Consider the following 27,892-nt stretch of genomic DNA (forward strand, 5'->3'; position numbering starts at 1 on the left):
CATTACGTAACACTAAATCCAGAATAGTCTTGTCCCTGGTCGGTTCTCGTACAAGCTGTTCCAAGAATGCATCCCGTAGGCACTCTACAAACTCCCTATCCTGTGGTCCAGCACCAACCTGATTCTCCCAGTTCAACTGCATGTTTAAATCCCCCATAACTACTGCGACATTACCTTTGCCACATGCCAATGTTAACTCCCTATTCAACTTGCACCCAATATCCATGCTACTGTTTGGTGGCCTGTAGACAACACCCATTTGGGTCCTTTTGCCCTTACTGTTCCTCAGTTCTATCCACACAGACTCTACTTCTCCTGACCCTATGTCCCCCCTTGCAAAGGACTGAATCTCATTCCTCACCAATAGGGCCACCCCACCCCCTCTGCCCAAATTTCTGTCCCTACGATAGCATGTATACCCTTGTACATTCATTTCCCAGGTCTGATCTCCCTTTTTCTCTTTTGTACTTACACAGTTTGTGGTTCTTGGCACATTGGTTGTTTGTCTTTCTTGTGTACAGATTTTCATTGATTCTATTGTATTTATTTGTATTTACTGTAAACACCCACAAGAAACCAAATCTCAGGATAGAATATGGTGACATACAGGTACTTTGATAATAAACTTACATTGAACTTTGATGGTCTTATGGAGTAATGGAAATATTTAGAGCCAAGACAACCGCATTGAAATGTGGATGTCCAGGTGGGTCTATATTGAGCAAGGGAGACTATTTTTGATCCATTGTTGTTATGAAAACTCCCTGAAGAGTGGTGTCAACCTGCAGTTTCCATGCTGAATGGCTCCATGATTCCATCATCCCCTGATGGAAGGTATCCGGGACTATGGATGGGAGTCACTTATTTTTATTTAGAGATACAGCACAGTTACAGGCCCTTCCAGCCCAACAAGCTCATTTACACCCATAATTAATTTACTGCCCTGTACGTCTTTGGAATGTGGGAGGAAAGCAGAGCACCTGGAGAAAACCCACGTAGTCACAGGGAGAATATACAACATCCTCAGACAGCAGTAGGAAATTAACACTGTAAAGTGATGCACTAACCACTACAGCACTGCGCTACACTACTTACTGCTTGATGCCCTATCATCATTTATAGCGGCAAGATACCAGGAAAGTTAGCGTAATGCCACTACAGCGGCAGTGACCTGGGTTCAATTCCTCCTCTACCTGTCAGGAGTTTATATGTTCTCACTGGAACTGTGCGGGTTTCCTCTGAGTGGCCAGCTTCCCCCCCACATACCAAAGATGTGCAGCCTAATAAGTTAATTGGATACACAGGGTAACTGGGTGCACTGGCTCATTGGGCTGGAGGGGCCTGTTATCATGCTGTATCTCTAAAATAAACTTTAAAATAAATAAAATCACCAGAAATTCTTAGTAGGGCAGGCTACATTTTTGGTAGAGAAACAGAGCTAACATTTTGGGTCAAAGAGGAAGTATAGAGGCGGGCACGATTACAAAGTTCAAAAGACATTTAGACAGGTACATAGATATGAAAGATTTTGATGAATACAGGCCAAATGTTGGTAAATGAGACAAGCTCGGGTAGACAACTTGGTTGGCAGGGATGGATTACTAAAGGTCTTGTTTCCGTGCTCTATAACTCTATTACCCATCAGCAGAAACCCCAGATAAACCCTGACCTGCTGAGTATTGCATTTTCTGATTTTATTCTAGATCTCCAGCATCTGCACTTTAAAAAAAATTCACCCTGTTATCTCTATTTGCCACACCTACTCCTCTCCATGATATGACAGGAACAGCTATTATTATGGTTTTCGGAAGAGAGTTAGTTAAATCTTTGACGGTAAAATATCTCCAATAGTTGAAGAGAAGTGCAATTGACTTTCTAAGGAGCCAGCATGGGTTCAGTGGGCCAAACATCCTCATTTTTGTTGTAATCATGCAGTTTCTAACTCCACAGCCCACTGAACCTGGGGCATCAACAGCAGGCAAGCTAGAGGAGAATTTGGAGGATGCACACAAACATGAGTGCCATGACTACCTTTACTTTCTTAAGAATTTGTGCACAATCATCATGTCATCTGAAACCTTGACAAACATCTCCAACTTTATGTCCCCGTCATGAGAGGTAGTAACGGGTGAGGCCGGCCATCAGGGCTTTGGTGAAGCTGTATAAGCCAATCCCCTGTACAGTGGATGCAATGGATTACAGAAGCATTGATGAACTCCAAACATACCATTGACTTCAGGGGACGATGGAGACGGGAGGTCATCTATGCTCCACTTGAGAGTTAAGGGCCCAGGTAAGTAAGTACGTAAAGATGTATGGTGGAGAGTATCCTGTCTGGTTGCATCACAACATGGTATAGAAGCACCAATACCCAAGACAGAAAAATCAACAAAAGGTAGTGGATACACCCCAGTCCATCAAAGGAAAAGCCCTTTCCCAGCATTTAGCATATCAACAAGGAACGCTGCTACAAGCAAACAGCATCCATCATCAAAGATCCCTTTCATCCAGGCCTTACTCTCTTCTCACCAGTACCAGCAGGCAGGAAGTAGAGGAGCCTCAGGTTCCTTACCACGAGGTTCAGGAACAGTTATTACCCATCAATTATCAGGATCGTGAGCTGGTGTGGATAACTTCACTCACCTCAACACAGAACTGATACCACAATCCAGAAACTCACTTTCAAGGACTCATGTTCTGAGTATCTATCTATTTATTTATTTGCATAGTTGGTCTTCTTTAGCACATAGGTTGTTTGTCTTTTTTATGTATAGTTTTTCATTAATTCTATTCTATTTCTATAATTTCTTATGAATGCCCACAATAATATGAATCCTAAGGTAACATACTGTGACATATACTGGGGGTACTTTGATAATAAATTTACTTTGAGCTACTTTGTACTTTGATGAAGTTATGCTTCATATTAACTGTCTCGTTAATCAAACAGTACTTATGATGGACCACAAGCAGGAAAATAAAAAATAAATTCTAAACACAAGTGATTCTCCAGATGCTGGAATTCCAGAGTAACACTTGCAAAATGCTGGAGGAACTAAGCAGTCAGGCAGCATCTATGGAGGGATATAAACAGTTGACGTTTCAGGCTGAGACCCTTCATCAGGACTGGAAAGGAAGGGGGCTGAAGTCAAAATAAGAAGGTGGGATGGAGGGGTGGACTACAAGCTGGCAGGTGATAAGTGAGACCAAATGAGGGGGTTTGAAGTAAGAAGCTGGGAGGTAATAAGTGGAACAGGTAAAGGGGGGTGGGGAATCTGATAGGAGAGGAGAGTGGAGCATGGGAGAAAGAGAAGGAGGAGGGGACCAGAGGGAGGTGATGGGCAGGTGAGCAGAAGGGAAGGGTTAAGTGTAAAAAAGAGAGGAGGAAGGGGGGAAGAATTAACAGAAGTTAGAGAAATCGAAGTTCATGGGTTTAGATAGGAGGCTACCCATACAGAATATGAGGGATTGCTCCTGTATCCTAAGTGTGGCCTCATTATTGCTGTAGAGGAGGCTATTGACAGAATGTCAGAATAGGAATAGGAGGTTGAATTGAAATGGGTGGCCACCGGGAAGTCTCGTATGGAGTGAAAGAGTGAAAGAAAAAATGTTTAAGTTAGGACTTACCCATCTGGCAAGAAGCTGCTCTGCCAGCTCATGGGACTGTTTGCCTGTGAGTGAATTGTTCTCTGGATGCTAAGGACCTCACATTCACTTTTCCCAATCATCATCGTCCTAGGTCCCAGATTCAGCTGTACAAGAAAAGTCAGAAATATTGATTAGAAATTTGCCAAATCTTCAGAACTATAGTTATGGGGAAAACTAAGGGGGACTGGGATTGCTCTTTGAGCAATAGTCAAATAGCAGCTTCTTCAAAATGTTAAATGTGTGTCTTCAGGCTCCCACACTATAAGACATAGGAGCAGAATTAGGCCATTTGGCCCATCGAGTCTGCTCTGCCATTACATCATGGCTGATTTATTATCCCTCTCAGCCCTGCCTTCTCAGTATAACCCTTAACACCCCTACTAAACAGGAGCCTATCAATATCTGCTTTAAATATACTCACTGACTTGGTATCATGGCAATGAATTCCACAGATTCACCACTCTCTGTCTGTTCATACTTCAATGTTGGAAGTTTGTATGTAAATTTAATTGGAGGATATAAGATCATGATAGACACAGGCAGGGTAAACAGAATGGAGATAATTGACTCAACATGGATATCAGGGACTAGGGGCTTGAGTTAAAGAAAGCCTGAAGACCTGCACTCAATGCTTTAAGAACAGCTTCTCCTGTCAAATTTCTGAACAGTCCATGAACACTACCTCACAATTTTTACTCTCTTTTTGGACTACTTCTCTTTTGTATTTCTTTTGTAATTTATAATAATTATTTATGTACTACTGCCGCAATTCAACAATTTGACGCAAAATGACACACTTCACACTATCAAGAGAAAATCTGCAGAGGATGGAAATCCAAGCAACACGCACAAAATGCTGGACAGGCTAAGCAGCAACTATAGAAAAAAGTACAGTCGATGTTTCAGGCCAAGACTCTTCGGCAGGACTTCACACTATATTTTGATGTTTTGCTGTACATCTGACAAATAAAGCTAATTTTCTTCTTTTAAATTTCACGACCAACATCAGTGATTCTGATTCTGAGAAAATAAGTACTTCCACATAATGATGGGTTGAATGGATGGAAATTTCTATGACTTTGTGGCTCCATGACAAGGAATAAATCAAAAAGCCTAGTGGTACCTGTAGTCTCTGGGATCAGGAGAGGGCTGAATGTGAATAGACAGTTCAGCACATGAAAGTAAATGAGGACTTAAGCTTTTCCAGAGTTATTCATGTTCTTCATGTTCTTCATGCCTGAAGCAAAATCACAGTAGCTCTTGGGATCCTTCATTGCATTTCCCTAATTGTTCTTGGGAACTGGTGCAGTCATTTTGGTGAAGATTGGTTGGTGGGAAGTTTCAAGATTTAAACCCAGTGTTGATGAAACTATGGCTGTCATGGAAACACTAACTAAGAACACCAAAGTGACTTCAAATTTTGTTTTTAGAATTTACTAAATTATCATGGAGAGTCTGCAGCAGTCTCCACCAGCACCAGAACTCTGATTTTTTGGTTATACAGTGCTCATATTTATACAGCAAGACAAACCATACTTTTATTTGCATAGCTTTGTTTAGCATCCCATAGTCAGTATATGATTAATTGCTGAAAATTTATGTCAATTGTCTCTCAGCGTGAGTCTAACAGTCCTCTTTATTCCCTGTTAACAGGACTCACAACGTACTCCCAGATGCACCATTCCTCCTGGTCCCAGGGGCTTAATATCCTGTTATTTGAATTCCTGGCACTGTGCTTATCATCCAAGGTTATTCTCGACTTGCATCAACTGTCTTAATCCAGCTGCTCCAGAATAGTCAAGTATCTCATCATATACTAGTTTTAACCATTTCTACCACAATGGTGATACATTTAATATTAAGATCTTATTTTAAGATTAGCTTCATCACGTGTGTACATCGAAACATACATTGAAATGTATTGTTTTTGTGTCAACAGGCAGCGTAGTTTGAGGATATGCTGGAGACAGCCTCCAAGTGTCACCAAACTTCTTTTGCCAACAGATCATGCCCACAACTTACTAGCCCTATCATGCACCTTTGGAATGTGTGAGGAACCAGAGCACCTGGATAAAACCCACACAGTTATGGGGAGAATATGCAAGCTCCTTACAGATAGTGGAGGGAACTGAACTCCAGTCTTATATATGGCACTGTAAGGCATTATGCTAGCCGCTATGCTACCATGCCACCGGTTAGGATGGTGTGCGACTGGGAGGGGAACCTGCACGTAGTGGTATTCCTACGAGTTGCACACATCCCATTTAAGGGAGAGCATTCCATCACATTCTATAGCTGTATCACGATTTGCCACAGGATGCCTAACCTCTAACTTGCTCTTGTAGCACAATATTACAGGGATCCAGGATCATCTTTATTCAACATAAACACTCAGTGGCCACTTTACTAGGTATCTCCTGTATGTTCATGATCTTTTGCTGTAGCCCATCCACTTCAAGATTCGATATGTTGTCCATTCAGAGATGCTCTTCTGCACATCCCTGTTGTAATGCGTGATCATTTCAGTCACTGTCGCCTTCCTGTCAGCTTGAACCAGTCTGGCCATTTTCTTCTGAGTTCTCTCATTAACAGGTGTTTTTGCCCACAGAACTGCCAATCCCCAATTGTTCTTTTTTTGTTTTTGCATCATTCTCTGTAAACTCTTAGGACTTAAGAAATCCCAGGAGATCAGCAGCTTCGGAGATACTCAAACCACCTCATCTGGTACCAACAATCATTCCACGGTCAAAATCACTTAGATCGCATTTCTTTCCCATTCTGATGTTTGGTCTTTACAACAATTGAACCTCTTGATTATATCTACAGGCTTTTATGCATTGAATTGCTGCCACATGATTGGCTGATTAGATATCTGCATTAATGAGTTAGTGCACGGGTGTACCTAATAAAGTGGCCACTGAGTGTACGTTTACATGTGTTAGAAATTTGCTGTGATGTGCTGGCATGACATGCAACATACTTATCTTGGTACTTACATACGTGCAAGTGGAAAGTTGCATTTCAGTGTCAAACGAGAGGAAGACCATGTTGTCAGGAACATTATTTCGTCGGGCCATAATGCGTAAAAGCAACAGGTTACTTGCTTCTGACACAAAGCCCTCCATGTCTGTCTGACTGAAGCTCAAAGTCTCAGACTTCACATTCTGTTCCAACACAGGGAAAGTGAATACATTAAGTAACTGGCTGGTTTTACATTGAACTTATAGCTTAGAAAGAGACTACTTGGCCCAAATGATCCATGACAGCATGGATCTGTTTTACTCCCTCTTCAACATCCAACCAGTCTAACCTGGAAACATTTCTCCTTTGAGTGTTCATTCAGACTCAGCTCCACCTACCTTCTTTTTCCCCATAACCCTTAATTCTCCTGCTATACAAAAATCTATCTAACTGTGTCTTAAATATATTGAATATGGCAGTCTCTACTAGTTCCCTGGGCAGAGATTTCCTCAGATAAACTAGTCTCTGGAAAAAGAAGTTCCTCCTCATCTGCATCCTAAATCTACTCCACTGAATCAAGATACATCAGGAGCATTTCAGAGACTCCTAGATAGGCACAAGGGTTATAGAAAAGTGGAGGGCTATGTAAGAGGGAAGGGTTAGATTGACCTTAAGAGTAGGTTACAAATTTTCTCTCTCTATCCTAGCTATGCCTTCTATAATTTTATAAGTTTCTATAAAATCCCTTCCTCATTCTTTAGAATTCCAGCAAGTATAGTCCTAGGTGATGCAATCTCTAATCGTATGCCCCAGAATCAGCTTCATCTCTGGAATCAACCAGGTGAATCTCCTCTGTACCACTTCCAAAGCCAGTATATTTTTCTCCTCAAGTAAGGAGACCAGAACAATCACCAGGGCATAGAAGGTCCTTTTCGGAACAGGTCCTGCCACTGAGATTAGTATTGCTACATCAGGTGGTCAGCAAGGGTATTGTGAGCTGCAGAGCCTAAGATTAGAACATAGAACCTGGAACATTACAGCAAACTACAGGCCCTTTGGCCCATGATATAGTGCCAGCCTTTTAGCCTACTTTAAGATCTATCTAACCCTTCTGTCCCACACAGCCTTCCATTTTTCTTTCATCCACGTGCCTATCAGAGTCTCTTAAATGTCCCTAATGCATCTGCCTCTACCACCATGCCTGGCAGGATATTCCACACACCCACTACCTTCTGTGCAAAATAATCTACCTCTGATATCTCCCTTATACTTTCCTCCAATCACTTTAAACTTGTTGCCATCATATTAACCAATACCGCTGTGAGAAAAAGCCTCTGGCTGTCCACTCAATCTATGCTTCTCATCGTTTTGTACACTTTTGTGTCTGGTCACTTTATTGTTCATTCTGTTATTGTTTTTCCTTTGAACCACCTTATCCCACTGAAATGCAAAAATCATTGATATGGATGGTATGTAAAAACAGTTTTTCACTGCACCTCAGTACATGTGACTACAGTGAAGCAATTTACCATTTCTATGGTGTCGAAGTGCAGAGACAAGTGGGTGTACATCATGTCACTAACCCTCTTATTAGAATGTTGGAGCTAGTCCTTGCTTTTACTTACCTCAGCCATAGTGACGTCCCTTGTCAAGACATAAACATCTTCCTTCTTCATTAACGTCTCTTTAACCAGAGAGTGATCCTTCAACTGAACCCAGCCAAACAAAGGAAAAAACAAGATTAGGGAATTGCTGTCAACATTTCCCTGATAGAAAGATAGTTTCACACAGCACAGAAATGGGCCCTTTCAGCCTATCTTGTCTGCACCTAGCCCTGTAATTCCCACTTCAAGTTCAACATTACTGATCTTCAATCATATATGTGTATACCACCAAACAAAACAATGTTCCTCTGGACTAAGGTGCATATAACTCACACACAACACATCACGCAATAGTACCACAAATAAGTTAACAATAAGGTGCATTTGCATCACAAGTCAAAAAGTAAACACTATAATGCTACTGGTGCTTCATATATGATGAGACCTTGGGGGTAGCAGGGAGTTCAACAGTTTCAAGGCCTTGGGGAAGAAGCTGTTACCCATCCTAACAGTCCTTCTCCTAATGCTGCAGTACCTCCTGACTAATTGTAGGGGTCAAAGAGATTGTGGGATGAACAGAAGGGATCATTGACAATGCGTACACAGAGGTAAGTATCTCTGATGGATGGAAGAGAGACCCTGATGATCCTCTTGGCAGTCCTTGCAATCCTTTGTGGGGTCTTACGTTCAGATGCCTTGCATTTCCTATTCTGGACTGTGAGGCAGCTGATCAGAAGACTCTCAATGGTTGCTTTCCTCTGTTGCTTGCTTCATTACACCTATAATCATAGAGTCACGGACAGCGATACAGCATGGACAACCTTTTGGCCCAACCAGTTCATGCCGACCATGGTGCCCATAATCTCCAATTATGTTCAACCCAAATCCCTCTAAGTCTCGCCCCTCCTCCTACTTATCCAAGTGCTTCTTAAATGATACTATTGTATCTGCCTCAACCACATCCTCTAGGAGTTGTGAAAAGGGAATCCAAGAGAAAGTTTACTTCAAAGACCGGTTGATATTTGGAACTCGCTCCCAGAGGAGGTGCTGCAATTAGACAGGTATTGGTATTGTTTTATTACTGTCACATGTACCATCCCTTCATACCTTTCCTATACAAATGACTTTTAAAAGGTGTAATTATATCTATGTCAGGGGTGGGCAAACTTTTTGACTTGTGGGCCACAAAGGGTTCTAAAATTTGACAGGAGGGCCGGACCAGGAGCAGATGGACGGAGTGTTTTGGTAATACACCTCATAAGAGAAAATAAAATATCATGGGATATGTAGAAAACATGTGTTTTAATTTCAATTGAAAATGAACAAATGCATTACAACAAAATATCTGTCTTTGAAGTCCCATGGTATTTAGCTATTTATTGAAATGTCTTTTAAAACACTGAAAATTAAATGAATAAAATACAGCCTTTTTTAATAGTAACAGTTATTATTTTAAAGCACTGAAAATTCTGTTATCCTTCAAGATATTATCATCATCACTCTCCTCCTGACTGTCTTTATTTCAAAAACGGTAGGAGATGCAGGTCTACTTGTCCTGCTCCTTCTTATTCAATTGTCCCCTGTGCCAAAAATCAACAACGACCCGCACAATGACAGAACAGTGAGAGCGCGCCAATATGCGGAGCTCTGTGCTCGCAAATCCCCGCAGGCTATCTCCCTTAGCCGGAACGCTGGCTAATTGTGAGCCGGTTCGGATGTGCCAGGAAATGGGTCGCCACAAGGTCACAAAGTAAAGCGCAAATGTGGAGTAATATGCTGCACCTCAACAAAGATCAATGTATATAGAGTGCGTCATCTATTGGGAAGACGCCAGAATTGTGGGGAAAAAACATTAACAAGGTTTATTAATATTAATTCATCAAGTTCTGCGGGCCGGATTAAAAAGCTTAACGGGCCGCATATGGCCCGCGGGCCGTAGTTTGCCCATGCCTGATCTATGTCCACCTCCTCTTCTGGCAGCTCATTCCCGATAACCAGTACTCCGATCACTCAAGTCAACTATGGTGTTCTCCTAAGGGGTTGTCTATTGATAGGTCTTCAGTTAGCTGCAGAAGCCAATCAGGGATCCACTCAAATGGAGAAATTCTGGGCATGACTTTGTTTAACGTGGGACAGCTGATGCATGGGCCCTTGACAGATCAGGGTCAGGGTCTAGTGACATGGAATGCAACTGGGGACCTTTCCCTGCTGTAGCCTTCCTCCACCTTCACTGCTGTTGTGATGCATCATCATCTTCGTCCAGCATCATCTCTGAGGTCTTGGTTGGATTGCTCTTTGTCTGGAACCTTCCCCTTGATCTTACTGTCATGGGTGACCCTATCAGGAGTTAAGTGCCAAATGGCTAAACTCCAGATACAATCGCTCTGGGGATCTCAGGAACTCACAAGCCTCTCCACCACAGCAAGGTGTCCATCCCCAGAGAGGTCCCGATAGCTACCACTACTGTGTAAAAAATGTTCCTGTCAGGTCTCCTTTAAATTTCTCTTTCTCCATAAACCAGTGCCCTCAATTTCTTGTCTACAGCCATGGGAAAATAAACACACATTACTGATATCTATTTTGCACATACCTCTACAAAGTCATCCCTCATTAGTGAGAATTAACCCTGGCCATAAGACAGAGGAAGAGAAATAGGAAATTGGGCTCATCAAGTCAGCTCTGTCGTGGCTAATTTATTATCCCTTTCAACCCTCTTCTCCCTGTAACCTTTGTTATAATCAAGAACCTATCAACCTCCATTTTAAATATACCCAAGGACTCGGCCTCCACAGCCATCTGTGGCAGTGAATTGCACAGGTTCTTTGGCTAAAGAAATTCCTCCTCATCTCTGTCCTAAAGGAATGTCCTTCTACCCTGAGGCATTGACCTCTGGTCCTAGACTCTCCCACAATTGGAAACATCCTTTGCATGTCCACTCTATCTAGGCCTTTCAATATTTGGCAGGTTTCAATGAAATCCCCCACCTCATTCTTCTAAGCTCCAACAACTACAGGCTCAGAGCCATGAAACACTCCTCATTAGTTACCCCTTTTATTCCCATATAATTATGTGAACCTCCTACAGATCCTCTCCACTGCTTGCAAACGCTTTCTTAGATATGGGGTCCCAAATTGTTCACAATATTCAAATACAAGGTCATCCCTCAGCCTCCGACATTAGTGAGAATTAATCCAGGCCATCCAATGTCTCCTTATAAACACAGCCCTCCGTTTCTGGTGAATAAGTTCTGCACACTCTCTATTGTTACCATCACCATCCTGATCCAGACATGGTCAGGAAAGAGCATAAGTGCCTCTACTGCCTCAGAAGGCTAAGGAAATGTTGCACGTCTCCATTGACCCTTACAGAAGCACAATATAAAGCATTATAGTAAGCATCTGGATGCATCACAGCTTGGTATAGTAACTGCTGCTCTTAAAAAATAGCTTTATTTGTCACATGTGTATCGAAACATACAGTGAAATGCATTATTTACGTTAATGATCAACATAGCCCAAGGCTGTGCTGAGGACAGCCTGCAAATGTCATCATTCTTCCGGTAGTATACTCACAGCTCGGAACTCAGAAGTTGGAGGCGGAGTTAAGATGGCACTAAATGGCAACTCCTTTGCTTGCATCTCCAAATTTCTCGGTGTTCACCTGATGGAGAATCTCACTTGGTCCCTCAACACCAGCTCCATAGCAAAGAAAGCCCAGCAGCGTCTCTACCCCCGAAGGCTGAGGAAAGTCCATCTCCCACCCCCCCATCCTCATCACATTCTATAGGGGTTGTATTGCCTGGTTGAACCATCATTGCTGGTTCAGAAATTGCACCATCTCGGATCGCAAGGCCCTGCAGCAGATAGTGAGGTCAGCTGAGAAGATCATCGGGGTCTCTCTTCCCGCCATCATGGACATTTACACTACACGCTGCATCCACAAAGGAAACAGCACTATGAAGGACCCCATGCACCCCTCATACAATCTCTTCTCCCTCCTGCCGTCTGGGAAAAGGCTCCGAAGCATTCGGGCTCTCACGACCAGACTATGTAACAGTTTCTTCCTCCAAACTATCAGACTCCTCAATACCCAAAGCCTGGACTGACACCTTGCCCTATTGTCCTGTTTATTATTTATTGTAATGCCTGCACTGTTTTTATGCACTTTATGCAGTCCTGTGTAGGTCTGTAGTCTAGTGTAGCTTTCTCTGTGTTGTTTTTTTTTACATAGTTCAGTCTAGTTTTTGTACTGTGTCATGTAACACCATGGTCCTGAAAAACGTTGTCTCATTTTTACTATGTACTGTACCAGCAGTTATACAATAAAAGTGACTTGACTTGACTTGACTTGAAATAGCTCTACTTCCATCTTTAATATCTTTATTTTTCCCTTTCAGGGCTCTTTTGGAGACCCTGACCTGGAGGTACACCCAGACTTCGGTTCTTTGCGGGAATGGGACCTGTTCTCGGGTTTCAGGACAGCCGTTGCTGCTCAGCATGCCAAGGGTTTGGCCTGAGAGTCCAGCTTGAATTTGAAAGCCTAAGATCTCGGGGCGCAGGGGACTGGCGGATCGAGAGTCAGTGTCACGGCAGGAGACCCGCGTGTCGTCAGGGAGGCCGGAAAATCTTTCGCTGTAGGCCCGAAGACCCGAGATCTTTGCAATCTTCAGGTACAGAGCTCATAAAAAGCGATGAAATAGATTTTTAACATTGTTAACCAGCAGGTTGTTATTATATCTCCTGCTTGCTGTGAAATGGGGAACTCCTCCCTCTCTGTTATTAGGGAGAGAGAGAACTTGTGGTTTGTCGAATGCCAAATGAAATGTGATAGTCTTTGGGATAACTGCAAGTCTGTGTTTTTGCTATCGCCTAGCTCACACTTGTGCTCAGTGCTGGTACTGATGCTTTTTTTTTGCTGGGGGGGGGAAGAGAGTCATTGCTTGCTGCCACTTAAGCATGGGTGGGGGGGAGTTGGGGTTCTCACGTTTAACTGTCGTTCATTCTTTGGGGCACTTCTTTGGTTCCGTGGATGTTTGCAAAGAAAAAGCATTTCAATATGCATATTGTATACATTTCTCTGACATTAAATTGGACCTTTAAACCTTTGAACTTACGATCTCATGAGAGGAAATCAGAGCCAGATTTTCCGGCAACATCCTTGTAAAATTTCTCTTATTGATATCTTTCTTGCAGGTCAGTGACACAGTATTTCAAATTTGGCCTCACCAATGTCTTATATAACTTCAACATAGCAACCCAACTCCTGCATTCAATACTTTGAGTTATGAAAGCCAAAGTGGCAAACATACTCTTTACAACCCTATCTACCTGTGATGCTACTTTCAAGGAATTATGGATTCCCAAACCCCTTTAATCTACTGCACTCCTCAGTGCCCTACTGCTCACTATCTAAGTCCTACCATGGTTTATCCTCACAAAATACCACATTTCGCACTTGTCTGCATTAAATTCCATCTACAATTTTTCAGCCCATTTTCTGGTTGGTCCAGATCCAATTGAAAGCTTTTTTAGACTTGCTTGCTGTCTTCTATTCCCCCAAATTTGGTATCTCGACAAATTTGCTGATGAAAATCATTAATATAGATGATAAACAACAATGGACCCAGCACAGATCCCTGCAGCACATCACTAATCATAGGGCCTCCAGTCAGAGGGACAACCATATACTATCACTCGCTGACTTCTCCCACAAAGCCAGTTGAATCCAATATACTACCTCATCCTAAAGGCCAAGCAACTAGACCTTCTGGACTGGCCTCCCATGCAGGACCTTGTTAAAGGCCTTGCTAAAGACCATTTAGACAACATACATCACCTTTCCTTCATCGACTTTCCTGGTAACCTCCTTGAAAAATTCTATAATTGGCTAGACATGAACTACAATGCACAAAGCTATGTTGACTATACCCCTCAGGCCCTGTCTAACCAAGAACTTATATATCCAGTCCCTTAGAATACCTTCCAACAATTTATCCACTGCTGACATCATGCCTTATTATTGGAAGCTTTTCTTGAACAACAAAAACAACATTAACTATCCTAACAACACACACCAGCAGGCCAGGTAGCATCTATAGGGAGAAGCGCTGTCGACGTTTCGGGCTGAGACCCTTCGTCAGGATTAACTGAAAGAAAAAATACTAAGAGATTTTAAAGTAGGAGGGGGAGGGGGAAATGCGAAATGATAGGAGAAGACCAGAGGGGGTGGAATGAAGCTAAGAGCTGGAAAGGTGATTGGCAAAAGGGATTCAGAGCTGGAGAAGGGAGAGGATCATGGGATGGGAGGCCTAGGGAAAAAGAAAGGGGGAGGGGAGTACCAGAGGGAGATGGAGAACAGGCAGAGTGATGGGTAGAGAGAGAGAGAAAAAAACAAACAACTAAATATGCCAGGGATGGGGTAAGAAGGGGAGAAGGGGCATTAACAGAAGTTAGAGAAGTCAATGTTCATGCTATCAGGTTGGAGGCTACCTAGCCGGTATATAAGGTGTTGTTCCTTCAACCTGAGTGTGGCTTCATCTTGACAGTAGACGAGGCCATGGATAGACATATCAGAATGGGAATGGGACGTGGAATTAAAATGTGTGGCCACTGGGAGATCCTGCTTTCTCTGGCGGACTATCCTCCAGTCCTTCAGCACCTCACCCATAGCTAAGGATTTTTCAATTACCTGTAATACAGCCCCTGCAATTTCTGCACTAGCCTCCCACAAGGTCCAAGAGGGCACCTTGTCAGGTTCTGGGGACTTATCCACCTTAATTTGCCTCAAGACAGCAAGCACCTCCTCCTCTGTAATCTGTTTATTGTCCATGACCTCACTGCAGTTGTGCCTCACTTCTATAGATTCTGTGTCCTTCTCCCAATTTGTTTCAGGCCAGCACACACCTCCTCTGTAATTCTCTTTCTGAAACAGCAGAACATTTGCTATCCTCCAGTCCTCAGTCTCCTCACAGTGCCCATCCTCTATCCTCTCAACACAGAAGATTTTCTTATATTTGTTACTGTATTTGTTGCCAACCATCTTAAGTTTAAGGCTCCAGTTTTAAACCCGCCTGCAAACAGAAACAATAAATGATAAGGCAGTAAATTACCTTTATGTATTCATGGTGGTGTAGCTGCAATGTTTCGAGTTTATTAGAGATGTGGGCTGAAAAATAAAGCTTGCTTTTAGAAGTTAATTATAATGTTCCTTAAAGCATATACAGCATGGTGTCACACTGACAGTAGGGTTCTGTATGCAATATCCCAGGCAAATTAATCCATCAGAAGGTAGGTAGGTAGGTGGGGTGTGTGTGTGTGTGTGTGTGTGTGTGAGAGAGAGACACACACACACACACCCCCCTTTAGCACACCCTGCCGTGCTTTGCCATCCACAGGTGGGGGGGGGGGGGGAGGGAGAGTTTAAAAGAGATGCGTGGGGCAAGTTAAGGCTTTTTTCTTTGGACAGAGGAAGATGAGAAACAATTTGATAGAGGTGTTCGAGATTATAACAGGCGGTCCTGAAAACAGAATGTAGGGAGTTTCATAGAAAGCTGAAAAGCAGGACTCCAGGGTGGTAAGAATAGGATGAATTAGCAAATGAATGCATGGCTGAGGAATTGTTGCAGGGGGCAGGGTTTCAGATTTCTGGACCATTGGTATCTCTTTTAAGGAAGATATAATCTGAACAAAAAGGACAGGTTACATCTGAACCTGATGGGGAACAATATCCTTGTGAGCAGGTTTACTAGAGCTGTTGGGGAAGGTTTAAACTAATTTTGCAGGGGGATGGGAACTGGAGTGATAGGGCTAAGGAAGGGGTAGTTGGTATACAAATAGATGCAGTGTATAGTGAAGCTATGAGGAAGGACACATAGCTGACTAAGTAAGTTCAAGTGTAAAAGGGGGGCAAAATCAAAAAGGGTGATGAATACAGGACTGAAGATGTTTGTTATATTTGAATGCACACAATATACAGAATAAGACAGATGATCTTGTAGCACAGTTAGAAATTGGCAGATATGACATTGTGGGCATCGCCGAATTATAGCTGAAAGACAGTCATCGTTAGGGGCTTAACATCCAAAGGTACATGTTGTATTGAAAGGACAGGCAAAGAGGCAGAGGAGGTGGGGGGCCATGTTGGTATAAAATGAAATCAAATCCTTCGAAAAGATGACATGGAATTAAACTCTACCTTGTGGGTAGAGTTAAGAAACTGCAAGGGTAAAGAGACCCTGATGAGAGTTATATACAGGCCCCAAACAGTACCAGGATGTAGAGAACAAATTACAACAGGAGATAGAAAAACATGTAAGAAAGGCAATATTACAATAGTCATGGGGGATTTAAATATACAGATAGATTGGGAAAATCAGGTTGGTGCTGTATCCCAAGAGAGGAAATCTTTAGAATGCCTACAAGATGGTTTTTTTAGAGCAGCTTGTGGTTGAGCCCTCTAGGGGAAAGGCAATTTAGGATTGGATATTACGTAATGAACCAGATTTGATTAGGAAGCTTAAGGTAAAGGAACCACTAGGAGACAGTGATCGTAATATGACAGAATTCACCCTACAGTTTTAGAGGGAGAAGCTAAAGTCAGATTTATCAAAATTGCAGTAGAGTAAAGGGAATTACTGAGGTATGAGAGAGAAGCTGGCCAAAGTTGATTGGAAGAGGACATTATCAGGGAACAGCAGAACAGCAATGACTGGAGTTGCTGGGAACAATTTGGAAGTCATAGGAAAGATACATTTCAAAGATGAAATATTCTAAAAGTGAAGATGACACAACCATGGCTGACAAAGGAAGTCAAAGACAGTATAAAAGGAACAGAGAGAATATATAATATAGAAAAAAATTAGTGGGAAGTTGGAGGACTGGGAAGCTTTTAAAAAGCAACAGAAGGCAACTAAAAAAGTTATAAGAAGAGAAACTATGAAATATGAAGGTAAGCCAATGATATAAAAGAGGATACCAAAAGATTTTTCAGATATATAAAGAATAAAAGAGCAGTGAGAGTGGATTATCGGACCATTGGAAAATGACTCTGAAGAGGTAGTAATAGGGGACAAAGAATTGGTAGACAAACTTAATAAGTATTTTGCATCATTCTTCACAGTGGAAGACATGAGCAGTATGCCATAATTCACAGGTGTCATGGGGACAGAAGTGAGTGTCATGGTTATTACTAAAGAGGTGTTTGGGGAGTTGAAATGTCTGAAGGTAGACACCTGGGCCAAATGGACTACACCATAGAGGCATTAATAATGACCTTTCAAGAATCACAATATTCTAGAATGGTTCTGGAGGACTGGAAAATTGCTAATGTCACTCCACTCTTTAAGAAGGGAGGAAGGAAGAAGAAAGGAAATTATAGGTCAGTTAGCCTGACTTCAGTGGTTGGAGTCCATTATTGAGGATGAGGTTTCAGGGTACTTGGAGGCACATGATACAATAGGTCAAAGTCAACATGGTTTCCTAAAGAGGAAATCTTACCTGATAAATCTGCTGGAATTTTTTGAGGAAATAACAGGCAGGATATACAAAGGAGAATTGGTGGATGTTGTGTACTTGGATTTTCAGAAGGTCTTTGGCAAAATGAGAGTCCATGATATTACAGGAAAGCATAGATAAAAGGTTAGCTGACTGAAAGGAAACAAAGAAAGAATAAAGGAAGCCTTTTCTGGTTGGCTGTCAGTGACTACTGGTGTTCCACAGGAGTCGGAGTTGGGATTGCTTCTTTTTATGTTAAATCTCAAAAATCTGCATGATGGCCAAGTATGCGGATGATACAAAGATAGGTGAAGGGGCAGGTAGTGTTGAGGAAGCATAGAGCCTGTAGGAGGACTTAAGCAGATTGAGAGAATGGACAAAGAAGTGGCAGATGGAATATAACGTAGGGAAGTGTATCATCATGCACTTTGGTAGAAGAATTAAAGGTATAGACTATTTTCTAAAGTGGGAGAAAATTCAAAACTCAGAGATGCAAAGGGACTTGGAGGGCCTCATGCAGGAGTAAGTTGAGTCTGTGGTGAGGATGGAAATGCAATATTAGCATTAACTTGGAAAGGACTAGAATATAACAGCAAAAATGTAATGCTAAGGCTTTATAAGGCAATGGTCAGACCACACTTGGAGTATCGTGAACAGTTTTGGGCCTCTTATCTAAAAAAGATGGGCTAACTTTGAAGAGCGTCTTGAGGAGGTTCACAAGAATGATCCCAGGAATGAAAGTGTTAACATTTGAGGAGTGTTTGATGGCTCTGGGCTTGTTCTTACTGGAGTTTAGAACAATGGAGGGGATCTCATTGATTGAATACTAAAAGGCCTAAATAGAGAGAATGTGGAAAGGATGTTTCCCAATAGGGAAGTCTCAGACCAGACAGCATAGCCTCAGAATAGAGGGACATCAATTTAGAACAGAAATGAGGAGGAATTTCTTTAGCCAGAAGGTGGTAAATCTGTGGAATTCATTGCCACAGACAGCTGTGGAGGCCACGTTATTGGGTATATTTAAAGTAGAGGTTGATAGGCCCTTGATTTGTCATAGAAGCAAGGGTTATGGGGAAACGGCAGGAGAATGGGATTGAGAGGGATAATAAATCAACCATTTTTTAAAAAAAATTTTTATTGAGTTTTCAATTATTACAGAAGAAAAGAAAAGGAATTATCAGCCCTTCCCCCCCCCCAACATATCCCTATAGAAAGAAAGAAAAAAAAGAAGAAAAAAAGAAAGAAAGAAAGAATGCTTGGATATCAGAAGTTCCCCACATGCTCCATGGAGTTCATAATAGCTTTAGTATATATATTTCTTTCTTTCCCCAAATAACCAGTAATTTTATCTTCGGAGCACCTATATATTTAGTCCTATCTTTTGTAAATAAGGGCGCCAAATTTTCAGAAATGTTTCATATTTATCTCTTAAATTATAAGTAATTTTTTCAAGTGGAATACAGCTAAAGATTTTGTTCTTCCAATGATCTATACTTAAGTATGAATCCGATTTCCAAGAAACTGCAATAGCCTTTTTGGCTACTGCCAATGCAATTTTTATGAATTCTTTCTGATATTTATTCAATTTGGGTTTCAGTTTTATCCCTTCAATATCGCCTAGTAAAAATAATATTGGGTTATGTAGAAGTTGTGTTCCAATAATTTATTCCAGTAAAACTCTTAAATTTGTCCAAAAAGGTTGAATTTTAAAACAAGACCAAGTAGAATGTGAAAAAGTACCAATTTCTTGATTACATCGGAAGCATTGATCAGATAAATTTGGGTTTAATTTATTTATTTTTTGTGGTGTAATATATAATTGATGTAAAAAATTATATTGCACTAATCTTAGCCGGACATTTGTTGTATTTGTCATACTGTCAAGACATAGTCTTGACCAGCCTGTTTCTTCAATTTTAATATTCAAATCAGTTTCCCATTTTTGTCTTGACTTATGAATTCCTTGTTTAATTGCCTGTTTTTGAATCAAACTATACATATAAGAAATAAATTTTTGAATTTTTCCTTTTTGAATTAAAGTTCCTATTTCATTAGGTTTCGGCAATAACATTGTTTGACTCAGTTTACCTCTTAAATAAGCCCTTAATTGAAAATAACAAAAAAGAGAGTTGTTTGATATTTTGTATTTATTCTTTAATTAATCAAATGACATTAATATACCTCCTACAAAACAGTCTCCTATATATCTAATCCCTTTTTGAAACCAGTTGTATAAAAGTTGGTTATCCATTGTAAAAGGAATAAGTTTATTTTGATTTAAAGGTCTCTTTGCTAATAAAGATTTCCTTATCTCATCGTCAACATTTATCTTATTCCATAAATCAATCAAATGTTTTATTATAGGAGATTCTTTCTTTTCCCGTATCCATTTAGATTCCCACTTATATATAAAAGTTGAAAGATTAGGTATTATCATAGATTGGAGTAATCCTATTAAAAATAATGACTAATTTACTGAATTTTTTAAGTTTTAATGTTAATGGGCTTAATGAACCGAAAAGAAAAAGAATTTTAACATACATTAAGAAAATGAAAATAGATATAGCTTTTTTACAAGAAACACACTTAACAGAGATAGAACATCAGAAATTAAAAAGAGATTGGGTCGGAAAGGTTATTGCAGCTTCATTTAATTCAAAGGCGAGGGGAGTTGCAATTTTGGTTAATAAAACTTTACCAATTAAAATACAAAATGTATTAATTGATTTGACGGGGAGATATGTAATTATTCATTATCAAATTTTTTCAGAACTATGGACTCTTATGAATATTTATGCACCAAATAAAAATGATGTAAAATTTATACAAGAGACCTTTTTGAATTTGGCTGACGCACATGATAAAATATTAATAGGTGGAGATTTTAACTTTTCTCTAGACCCAGTTTTAGATAGATCAACAAAGGTTGTCACAAAATCAAAAGAAGCAAAATTAACTTTATCATTGATGAAAGATTTAAATTTGATTGATATATGGAGAAGAATTAATCCAAAAGAAAGAGATTATTCATTTTATTCAAATGGACACAAAACTTACTCAAGGATAGATTTTTTTTCTATTATCAATGAATATTCAAGACAGAGTGAAAAATATGGAATATAAAGCAAGAATATTGTCAGATCATTCCCCCTTGATAATGACAATGATAATGATGGATAAAGAGGAATCGATTTACAGATAGAGATTTAATTCAATATTATTAAAATTTTTTATTAAAGATTTCTGTGATTTTATGAAAAAGCAGATTCAGTTTTTTTTTAGATACAAATTCACATTCAGTTGATGATAAATTTATATTGTGGGAAGCAATGAAGGCATATTTGAAAGGCCAGATAATAAGTTCCACTTCTAAAATTAAGAAGGAATATATGATAGAAATAGATCAATTGGAAAAAGAGATTACAAAATTAGAAAAAGAATCTCAAAGATATATGACAGAAGAAAAACGAAGGCAACTTGTTAACAAGAAGTTACAATATAATACACTTCAGACATATCAAACAGAAAAAGCAATTATGAGAACTAAACAGAGATATTACGAACTAGGTGAGAGATCACACAAGATTCTTGCTTGGCAGTTAAAAACAGACCAGACTTCCAAAACGATAAATGCAATTAGAACAAGTGTAAATAAAATTACTTATAAACCTTTAAAAATTAATGAAACTTTTTAATTCTGAGCTGTATCAATCAGAATCACAAAATGATAATGTCGAGATAGAAAGGTTTTTATCACAAATAACTCTTCCAAAATTGGATTCGGAAGAACAGAAGGGATTAGATTTACCTTTTACATTAAAAGAGGTCGAAGAAGCTCTAGGATCACTTCAGAGTAATAAATCCCCAGGAGAAGATGGTTTTCTGCCCAAATTTTACAAAATGTTTAAAGATTTACTAATTCCTCCTTTTATGGAGTTAATACACCAAGCGGAAAGAACGCATAAACTTCCAGAATCTTTTCCGACAGCTATTTTAATAGTATTGCCAAAAAAAGATAGAGATCTTTTAAAGCCCACATCATATAGACCTATTTCTTTGTTAAACACCGATTATAAAATAATAGCAAACATTTTATCTAGTAGATTATCTAAATACTTACCAAAATTAATACATATGGATCAAACAGGATTTATCAAAAATAGACAATCGGCAGATAATGTAACCCGGTTACTTAGTATAATTCATTTGGCACAAAAGAGGGAGGAAATGAGTATGGCAGTTGCTTTAGATGCAGAAAAAGCATTTGATAGATTGGAATGGGATTTTTTATTTAAGGTATTGGAAAAATATGGATTAGGAGTATCCTTTATAAAATGGATTAAAACTTTAAATACTAATCCCAAAGCTAAAGTAGTGACAAATGGTCAAATTTCAACATCATTTCAGTTAACAAGGTCAACTAGACAAGGTTGTCCATTATCACCTGCTTTGTTTGTGTTGGCGATGGAACCATTAGCTGAATTAATTAGAACGGACCCAGATATTAAGGGTTTCAGAGTTAACCAGGAGGAATACAAGATTAACTTATTTGCTGACGATATTCTGCTTTATTTAACAAACCCATTGTATTCGCTACATAAATTATCTTCTAGATTGGAAGAATATGGGAAAATATCAGGGTACAAAATAAATTGGGATAAAAGTGAAATTCTACCTCTGACTAAAGGAGATTACAGTCAATGTCGATTAATAACTCAATTTAGATGGCCGATAAATGGTATAAAATATTTAAGTATAAGAGTTGATAATGATATAAAGAATTTATATAAATTAAATTATTTACCATTATTGAAAAAAATTCAAGAAGATCTTGATAAATGGATGATGTTACCAAAAACACTAGTAGGCAGAGTAAATACTGTAAAAATGAATATATCCCCTAGATTACAATATTCATTCCAAACACTACCAATAAAACTACCCCAGAAGTTTTTTCAAGAGTTAAATAAGTGTGTGAGGAAGTTCTTTTGGAAAGGTAAGATGTCAAGAATATCGCTGGAAAAATTGACATAGAAATTTGATCTAGGAGGGTTGCAACTTCCAAACTTTAAGAATTACTATAAAGCAAATCAACTTAGATTTATTGCATCTTTTTTTGATGAAGATAAACCAGCATGGATTAGAATAGAACTAGATAAAATAGGAGAAAATATACCAGAATAAATCAACCAATGTCTTATGGTCTTCTGATTTGAGGCATAGACCAGGTGGATAGCAGAGATATTTTCCCAGGGCGGAAACGGCTAATACAAAGGGGCATAATGTTAAGGTGATTGAAAGAAAATATAGGAGGGATGTCAGATGTAAGTTAATTTACACAGAGGGTGGTGAGTGTGTGGAACACCCTGTCAGGGGTGGTTTTAGAGACAGATACATTAAGGGAATTTAACAGATTTAACAATTTAATGGGCACATGGATGATAGAAGAATGGAGGACTACACAGAAGGGAAGTGTTAGATTGCTCTTACAATAGGTTTAAAAGTCAGTCCGACATTCTGGCCCGAAGTTATGTTCTGTGTTATTATGTTCTATATTCTATGTGCTATGATACTTTGAAGTTAGTAAAGTAATTGTCCAAAAGTTGGTGTGTCACTTTCATCCTTCAATTATACCCTTACCTTCTCTCGGTATGCCAAATGGCTCCAGTCTCCTGCTGTGCAAAGGGAAGCTATGCTCTTCAAAGACTTTTTTTGCTGAGACAGACTGTGCATGATCTACAAACCATCCTTGCTTGACCATATGACCACAACAGCATAAGAATAAGACATAGCAGCAGAATTAGGCCATTTAGCCCATTGAGTTCATTTGCCATGTCCTGATTTATTATCCCTCTCAACCCCATTCTTCTGCCTTTTCCCCGTAACCTTTGATGCCTTTACTAATCAAGAACCTATCAACCTCCGCTTTGAACAAACCAATGACTTGGCCTCCACAAACATCAGTGACAATAAATTTCACAGATTCACCATCTAAAGAAATTCTCTTCATCTCTGCTCTAAAGGGACATTCTTCTATTCTGAGGCTTGCCCTGTGGCCCTGATTCCCCCATTCTCAGAAACATCCTCTCCACATCTACTGTATCTAAGCATTTCAATATTCAATAGGTTTCAATAAAATCTGCCCTGATTCTTCTAAACTCCAGAGTGTACAGGCCCAGCACCATTAATTGTTTCTCATACGTTAACCTTTCATTCCCAATATAATGGACATTATCTTAACCCTTCCCTGCTGCATTTTCCACAAGATAGCCTATGCATGTCCATATCATGAACTGATGGATTGACTGCCCGGATGTGTTATTAGATTATCTCTTACTTGTAATGCTTACACAGCCCTGCTATAGCCAGTGCCCACAGACATAAATTGTAACTTCAGGGACCAGGGTAACAAGGGTGACTTACCTGAGATGGATGTTCCACAGGGAATGTTGTCAATGGAGCCGTGGCTGTTGGCAGTGACTCTCACACACTGCTCTCCCTTGTAGATGGTGGGATGAACAGAGACAGTAAATTCACCCAGCTCCTTCCCCGTATCAGAAATTGTGACCAGAGAATCGGTGAAGAGTATCAGCGCCAGTTCCTCAGAAGCTGAAACAGATAGTATATCCTGTAAAAACTGGTGAGATTGTTAAAGGTGTAAGTTCAGAGGACAGGAATGGGACTGATAGCTCTGCTAGGAGCCCTTGTGGGCAAATGGCCTCCTTACTGAAGGAAATGTTAGTTTGGGAGTAGGATATAGATTCCACCCCCCCCCCCCCCCCCCAGCATCTTGCACTGAGTTTCAATCCTCAAACAACAACCTTCACTATATAATGAACAGAACTAGCACCTCCACATCTTTTGGAGGCTAATGAAATTTGGCATGTCTCTGCCAACCGTCACCAATTTTTATCAATGAACTATAGAAAGTATCCTATTTGGATTCATCACAGTTTGGTATGGCAGCTGTTCTACCCAAGAGCACAAGAAACTGTAAAGAACTGTAGACACAGCTCAGCACGTCTGTCTGTAATACTTGCTGCCTTGCTAAAGCAAGCATAATCAAAGACCCCACCCACCCTGGACATTCTCTCTTCTCGCCCCTCGCAGTGGGCAGAAGATGCAAAAACCTAAAAGCAACAAGCTTAAGGATAGCTTCTACCCTGCAGATAAAAGGCTATTGAACGGTCCCCTAGTAAGATAAAATGAAGTCCTAATCTCACAATCTACCTTGTCATTGCCTTTCACCTTGTTTGCCTGCACTTCTCTGTAACTATAACATTTTATTCCGCATTCTGGAATTGTTTCCTTTGTACTATCTCAACGCACTGTTGTAACGAAATGATCAGAATGCATGACAAGCAAAAGAAAGTATTTCACTGTACCTTGGTAATATGTGAAAAACTTTGCTCTTTTCAAAAAGTTTAGAGACATAGTGGACAGCAAGGAAGGTTATCAAAACTTGTAGTGGGATCTGGACCATTGGAAAAATGGTGGATGGGATTTAATGCACATAAGTGTAAGGTGTTGCACTTTGGGAGGACAAACAAAGGTGGGACTTGCACTGTGAGCAGTAGGGCACTGATGAGTATGGAGGATCAGAGAGATCTAGGGATGGAGATCCATGATTCCTTTAGAGGAGTGTCACAGGTAGAAAGGGTTATAAAGAGAGCTTTTGGCACGTTGGCTTTCATAAATCAAAGTACTTAGTACAGAAGATAGAATGTTATGTTGAAATTGCATAAGATATTGCTGAGGCCTAATTTGGAGTATTGTGTGCAGTTCTGGTCACCTACCTACAGAAAATCTATTAGTAGCATCAATCAGTACAGAGAAAATTTACAAGGATGTTGCTGGGACTTGAGGACCTGGGAAGGGCTGCATAGGTTAGGACTTGATTCCCCAGAGTGTAGAAGAACGTAAGGAGACTTGATAGTGGTATGCAAAAATTATGAGGGGTATAGTTAGGGAAATGCACGCAGGTTTTTTCCACTGAGGTTGGGTGAGACTAGAACTGGAGGGCTAGTCACTTGCAGATCGTCCCCAGTACACCTTTGGACTACGCCGGTCATTGAATCAAACAATGCACTTCACTGTATATTTTGATGCTTTGATGTACATGTGATAAATAAAGCTAATCTTTAGAACTAATCTTTATAGTCTGATTGATAAAAAAGGACTAGGAAATTAGGATGGGCAGCAGAGCTTTGGATGACAATAGAGTTATAGAACACTACAAAACAGAAACAGGCCCTTCGGCCACCTAGTCTATGCCAAACTGTTATTCTGCCTACTCTCATCCACTTGCACATGGAGCATAGCCCTTCATACCACTCCCATCCATGTACCTATCCATACTTCTCTTAAATGTTGCATTCAAAATTGTATCCACCACTTCCACTGAGTATAGAATGGAAGGAAACACAGCAGGGTATAGCTGTGATTGAGGTTAATGCTGACTCCAGCTATTTAAGGACTTACTGATCGAAGCCAGGAAATTGATGGCTTCCACATTGGCTGTCGGTAACGGCAATGGTGGTGGTGACACCTGCACGGGTTGTTGTTGGAGTGTCAGCTCTTTCTGCTGATCCAGTTTTACTAGCTGTTCCTTGGAAGTATTTATTTCTGGACTTTTTGTCTTTTCTGGGAATGTTCCATCTCTTGGGATTGTTTCCTCTCCTGGAGATTTTAGCTCTGTGAGAGACTTTTTCTCTCTTAATAACATTGGCTCTCCTGGAGATGTTGGCTCTGTAGGGGACTTTTTGTCTCTTGGTAATGTTGACTCTCCTGGAGATGTTGGCTCTGTAGGGGACTTTCTCTCTCCTGGGGACTTTGGGTTTCCTGGTGATGTTGGCTCTGTAGGGGACTTTCTCTCTCCTGGGGACTTTGGGTTTCCTGGTGATGTTGGCTCTGTGGAGGACATTCCCTCTCCTGGGGACTTTGGGTTTCCTGGTGATGTTGGCTCTGTCCGGGATTCTCCCTCTCCTAAGATTGTTGCTTCTGTCAGAGATGTCTCCAGCGAGAAGGTTGCTTCATTTGGCGATCTTGCCTCTTGTGGGCGTGATTCTTCTGAGGATAATTTCACCTTCAGAGACGGTACCTTCATAAGGGATGATCTCTCTTTTGGGGACACTCCCCCCTCTAGTGGTTCCTGATCTTCAGAGGTTGACATTCTTCAATGTGCTTCCCTATAAAAGAACAGAAATCTTGAGTAGAATTTCTCATTGGCATTGGTGTGCCAGTTATTGCACCCCCAATTCTCAAACATAACTAAAGAAGAACTCAAAGCAGCATGAAGCCTTTCAGCCCTTTTTGCTCATTCTACTATTCAATAAGAATGGTAAAGACTCTGAACTAATAAGACTCTTAGCCTCACAGTCTATCTTGTTATAATCTTGTTATTGCTTGCTGACCCATTTTCCCAGGTTTGCCCACATCCCCTAACCATCTGGCTCATATCCCGCTCCACATTTCCTATCCATGCACCTGCCTAAGTGTCTTTTAGATGTTGGTCTACATGTCTCAACCATTTCCTCTGGCAGTTAGTTCTTAATACCTACTACCCTCTACATAAAGAAGTTTACCCTCAGGTCGCTATTTAATTTTTCCCCTCTCATCTTAAACCTATGCCTTCTAGTAGGTTAGCACAACACTATACAGCTTGAGGCGTTGGGAGTTCAGAGTTCAATTCTGGTGATGTTTGTAAGGAGTCTGTATGCTCTTCCTGGATCACGTAGGTGTCCTCCACGTGCTCTGGTTTCCTCCCACAGTCCAAAGATGTACCTGTTAATATTTTAATTGGTCACTGTAAATCATTGTGTGATTAGGCAAGTGTTAAAAAGGTGGGTTGCTGAACAGCGTTGATTATTGGGCCAGAAAAAGCCTGTTCTGCGCTGCATCTCTAAATAAAAACTTAATAAAATAGTTCTCGGTTCCCTTTCCCTGGGAAAGCGACTGCTAAAAGTAGAGAGATTTAGTACTGCATAATGAGAAAGTATTAATTATTTATTTGGTTCTTTAAGGATTTTTTAAATTTCAGAATTAAAAAATGTTACAGAAAAATTTGAAATTTGAGATTCTGAACATGATAAAACCAAAATACAAGAGCATGGAGAGGGTGCAGGTGATTGGGAAATCATATTAAATATGAAATAAGTATAGCCCAGCATTCAAAGAATTGCTGCCTCC

The 27,892-nt window shown here is 40.3% G+C and overlaps 1 protein-coding gene across 1 annotated transcript in view; it reads right to left on the reverse strand.

The window, feature by feature from the left end:
* catip (ciliogenesis associated TTC17 interacting protein) overlaps positions 1–27,892 on the reverse strand; it is a 61,795-nt gene that overhangs the window by 18,253 nt on the left and 15,650 nt on the right. The window contains exons 2-7 of the mRNA XM_059967581.1: positions 26,186–26,892; positions 24,128–24,313; positions 15,322–15,377; positions 8,235–8,318; positions 6,645–6,812; positions 3,628–3,752 (exon numbers count right to left, since the gene is read on the reverse strand). Coding sequence (XP_059823564.1) covers positions 3,628–3,752; positions 6,645–6,812; positions 8,235–8,318; positions 15,322–15,377; positions 24,128–24,313; positions 26,186–26,876 — 1,310 coding nt within the window. The 5' untranslated portion in view covers positions 26,877–26,892. The remainder of the gene's footprint in view (positions 1–3,627; positions 3,753–6,644; positions 6,813–8,234; positions 8,319–15,321; positions 15,378–24,127; positions 24,314–26,185; positions 26,893–27,892) is intronic.

The sequence above is a fragment of the Hypanus sabinus genome, chromosome 4 (assembly GCF_030144855.1).
Source record: "Hypanus sabinus isolate sHypSab1 chromosome 4, sHypSab1.hap1, whole genome shotgun sequence".
NCBI classification, from domain to species: domain Eukaryota; kingdom Metazoa; phylum Chordata; class Chondrichthyes; order Myliobatiformes; family Dasyatidae; genus Hypanus; species Hypanus sabinus.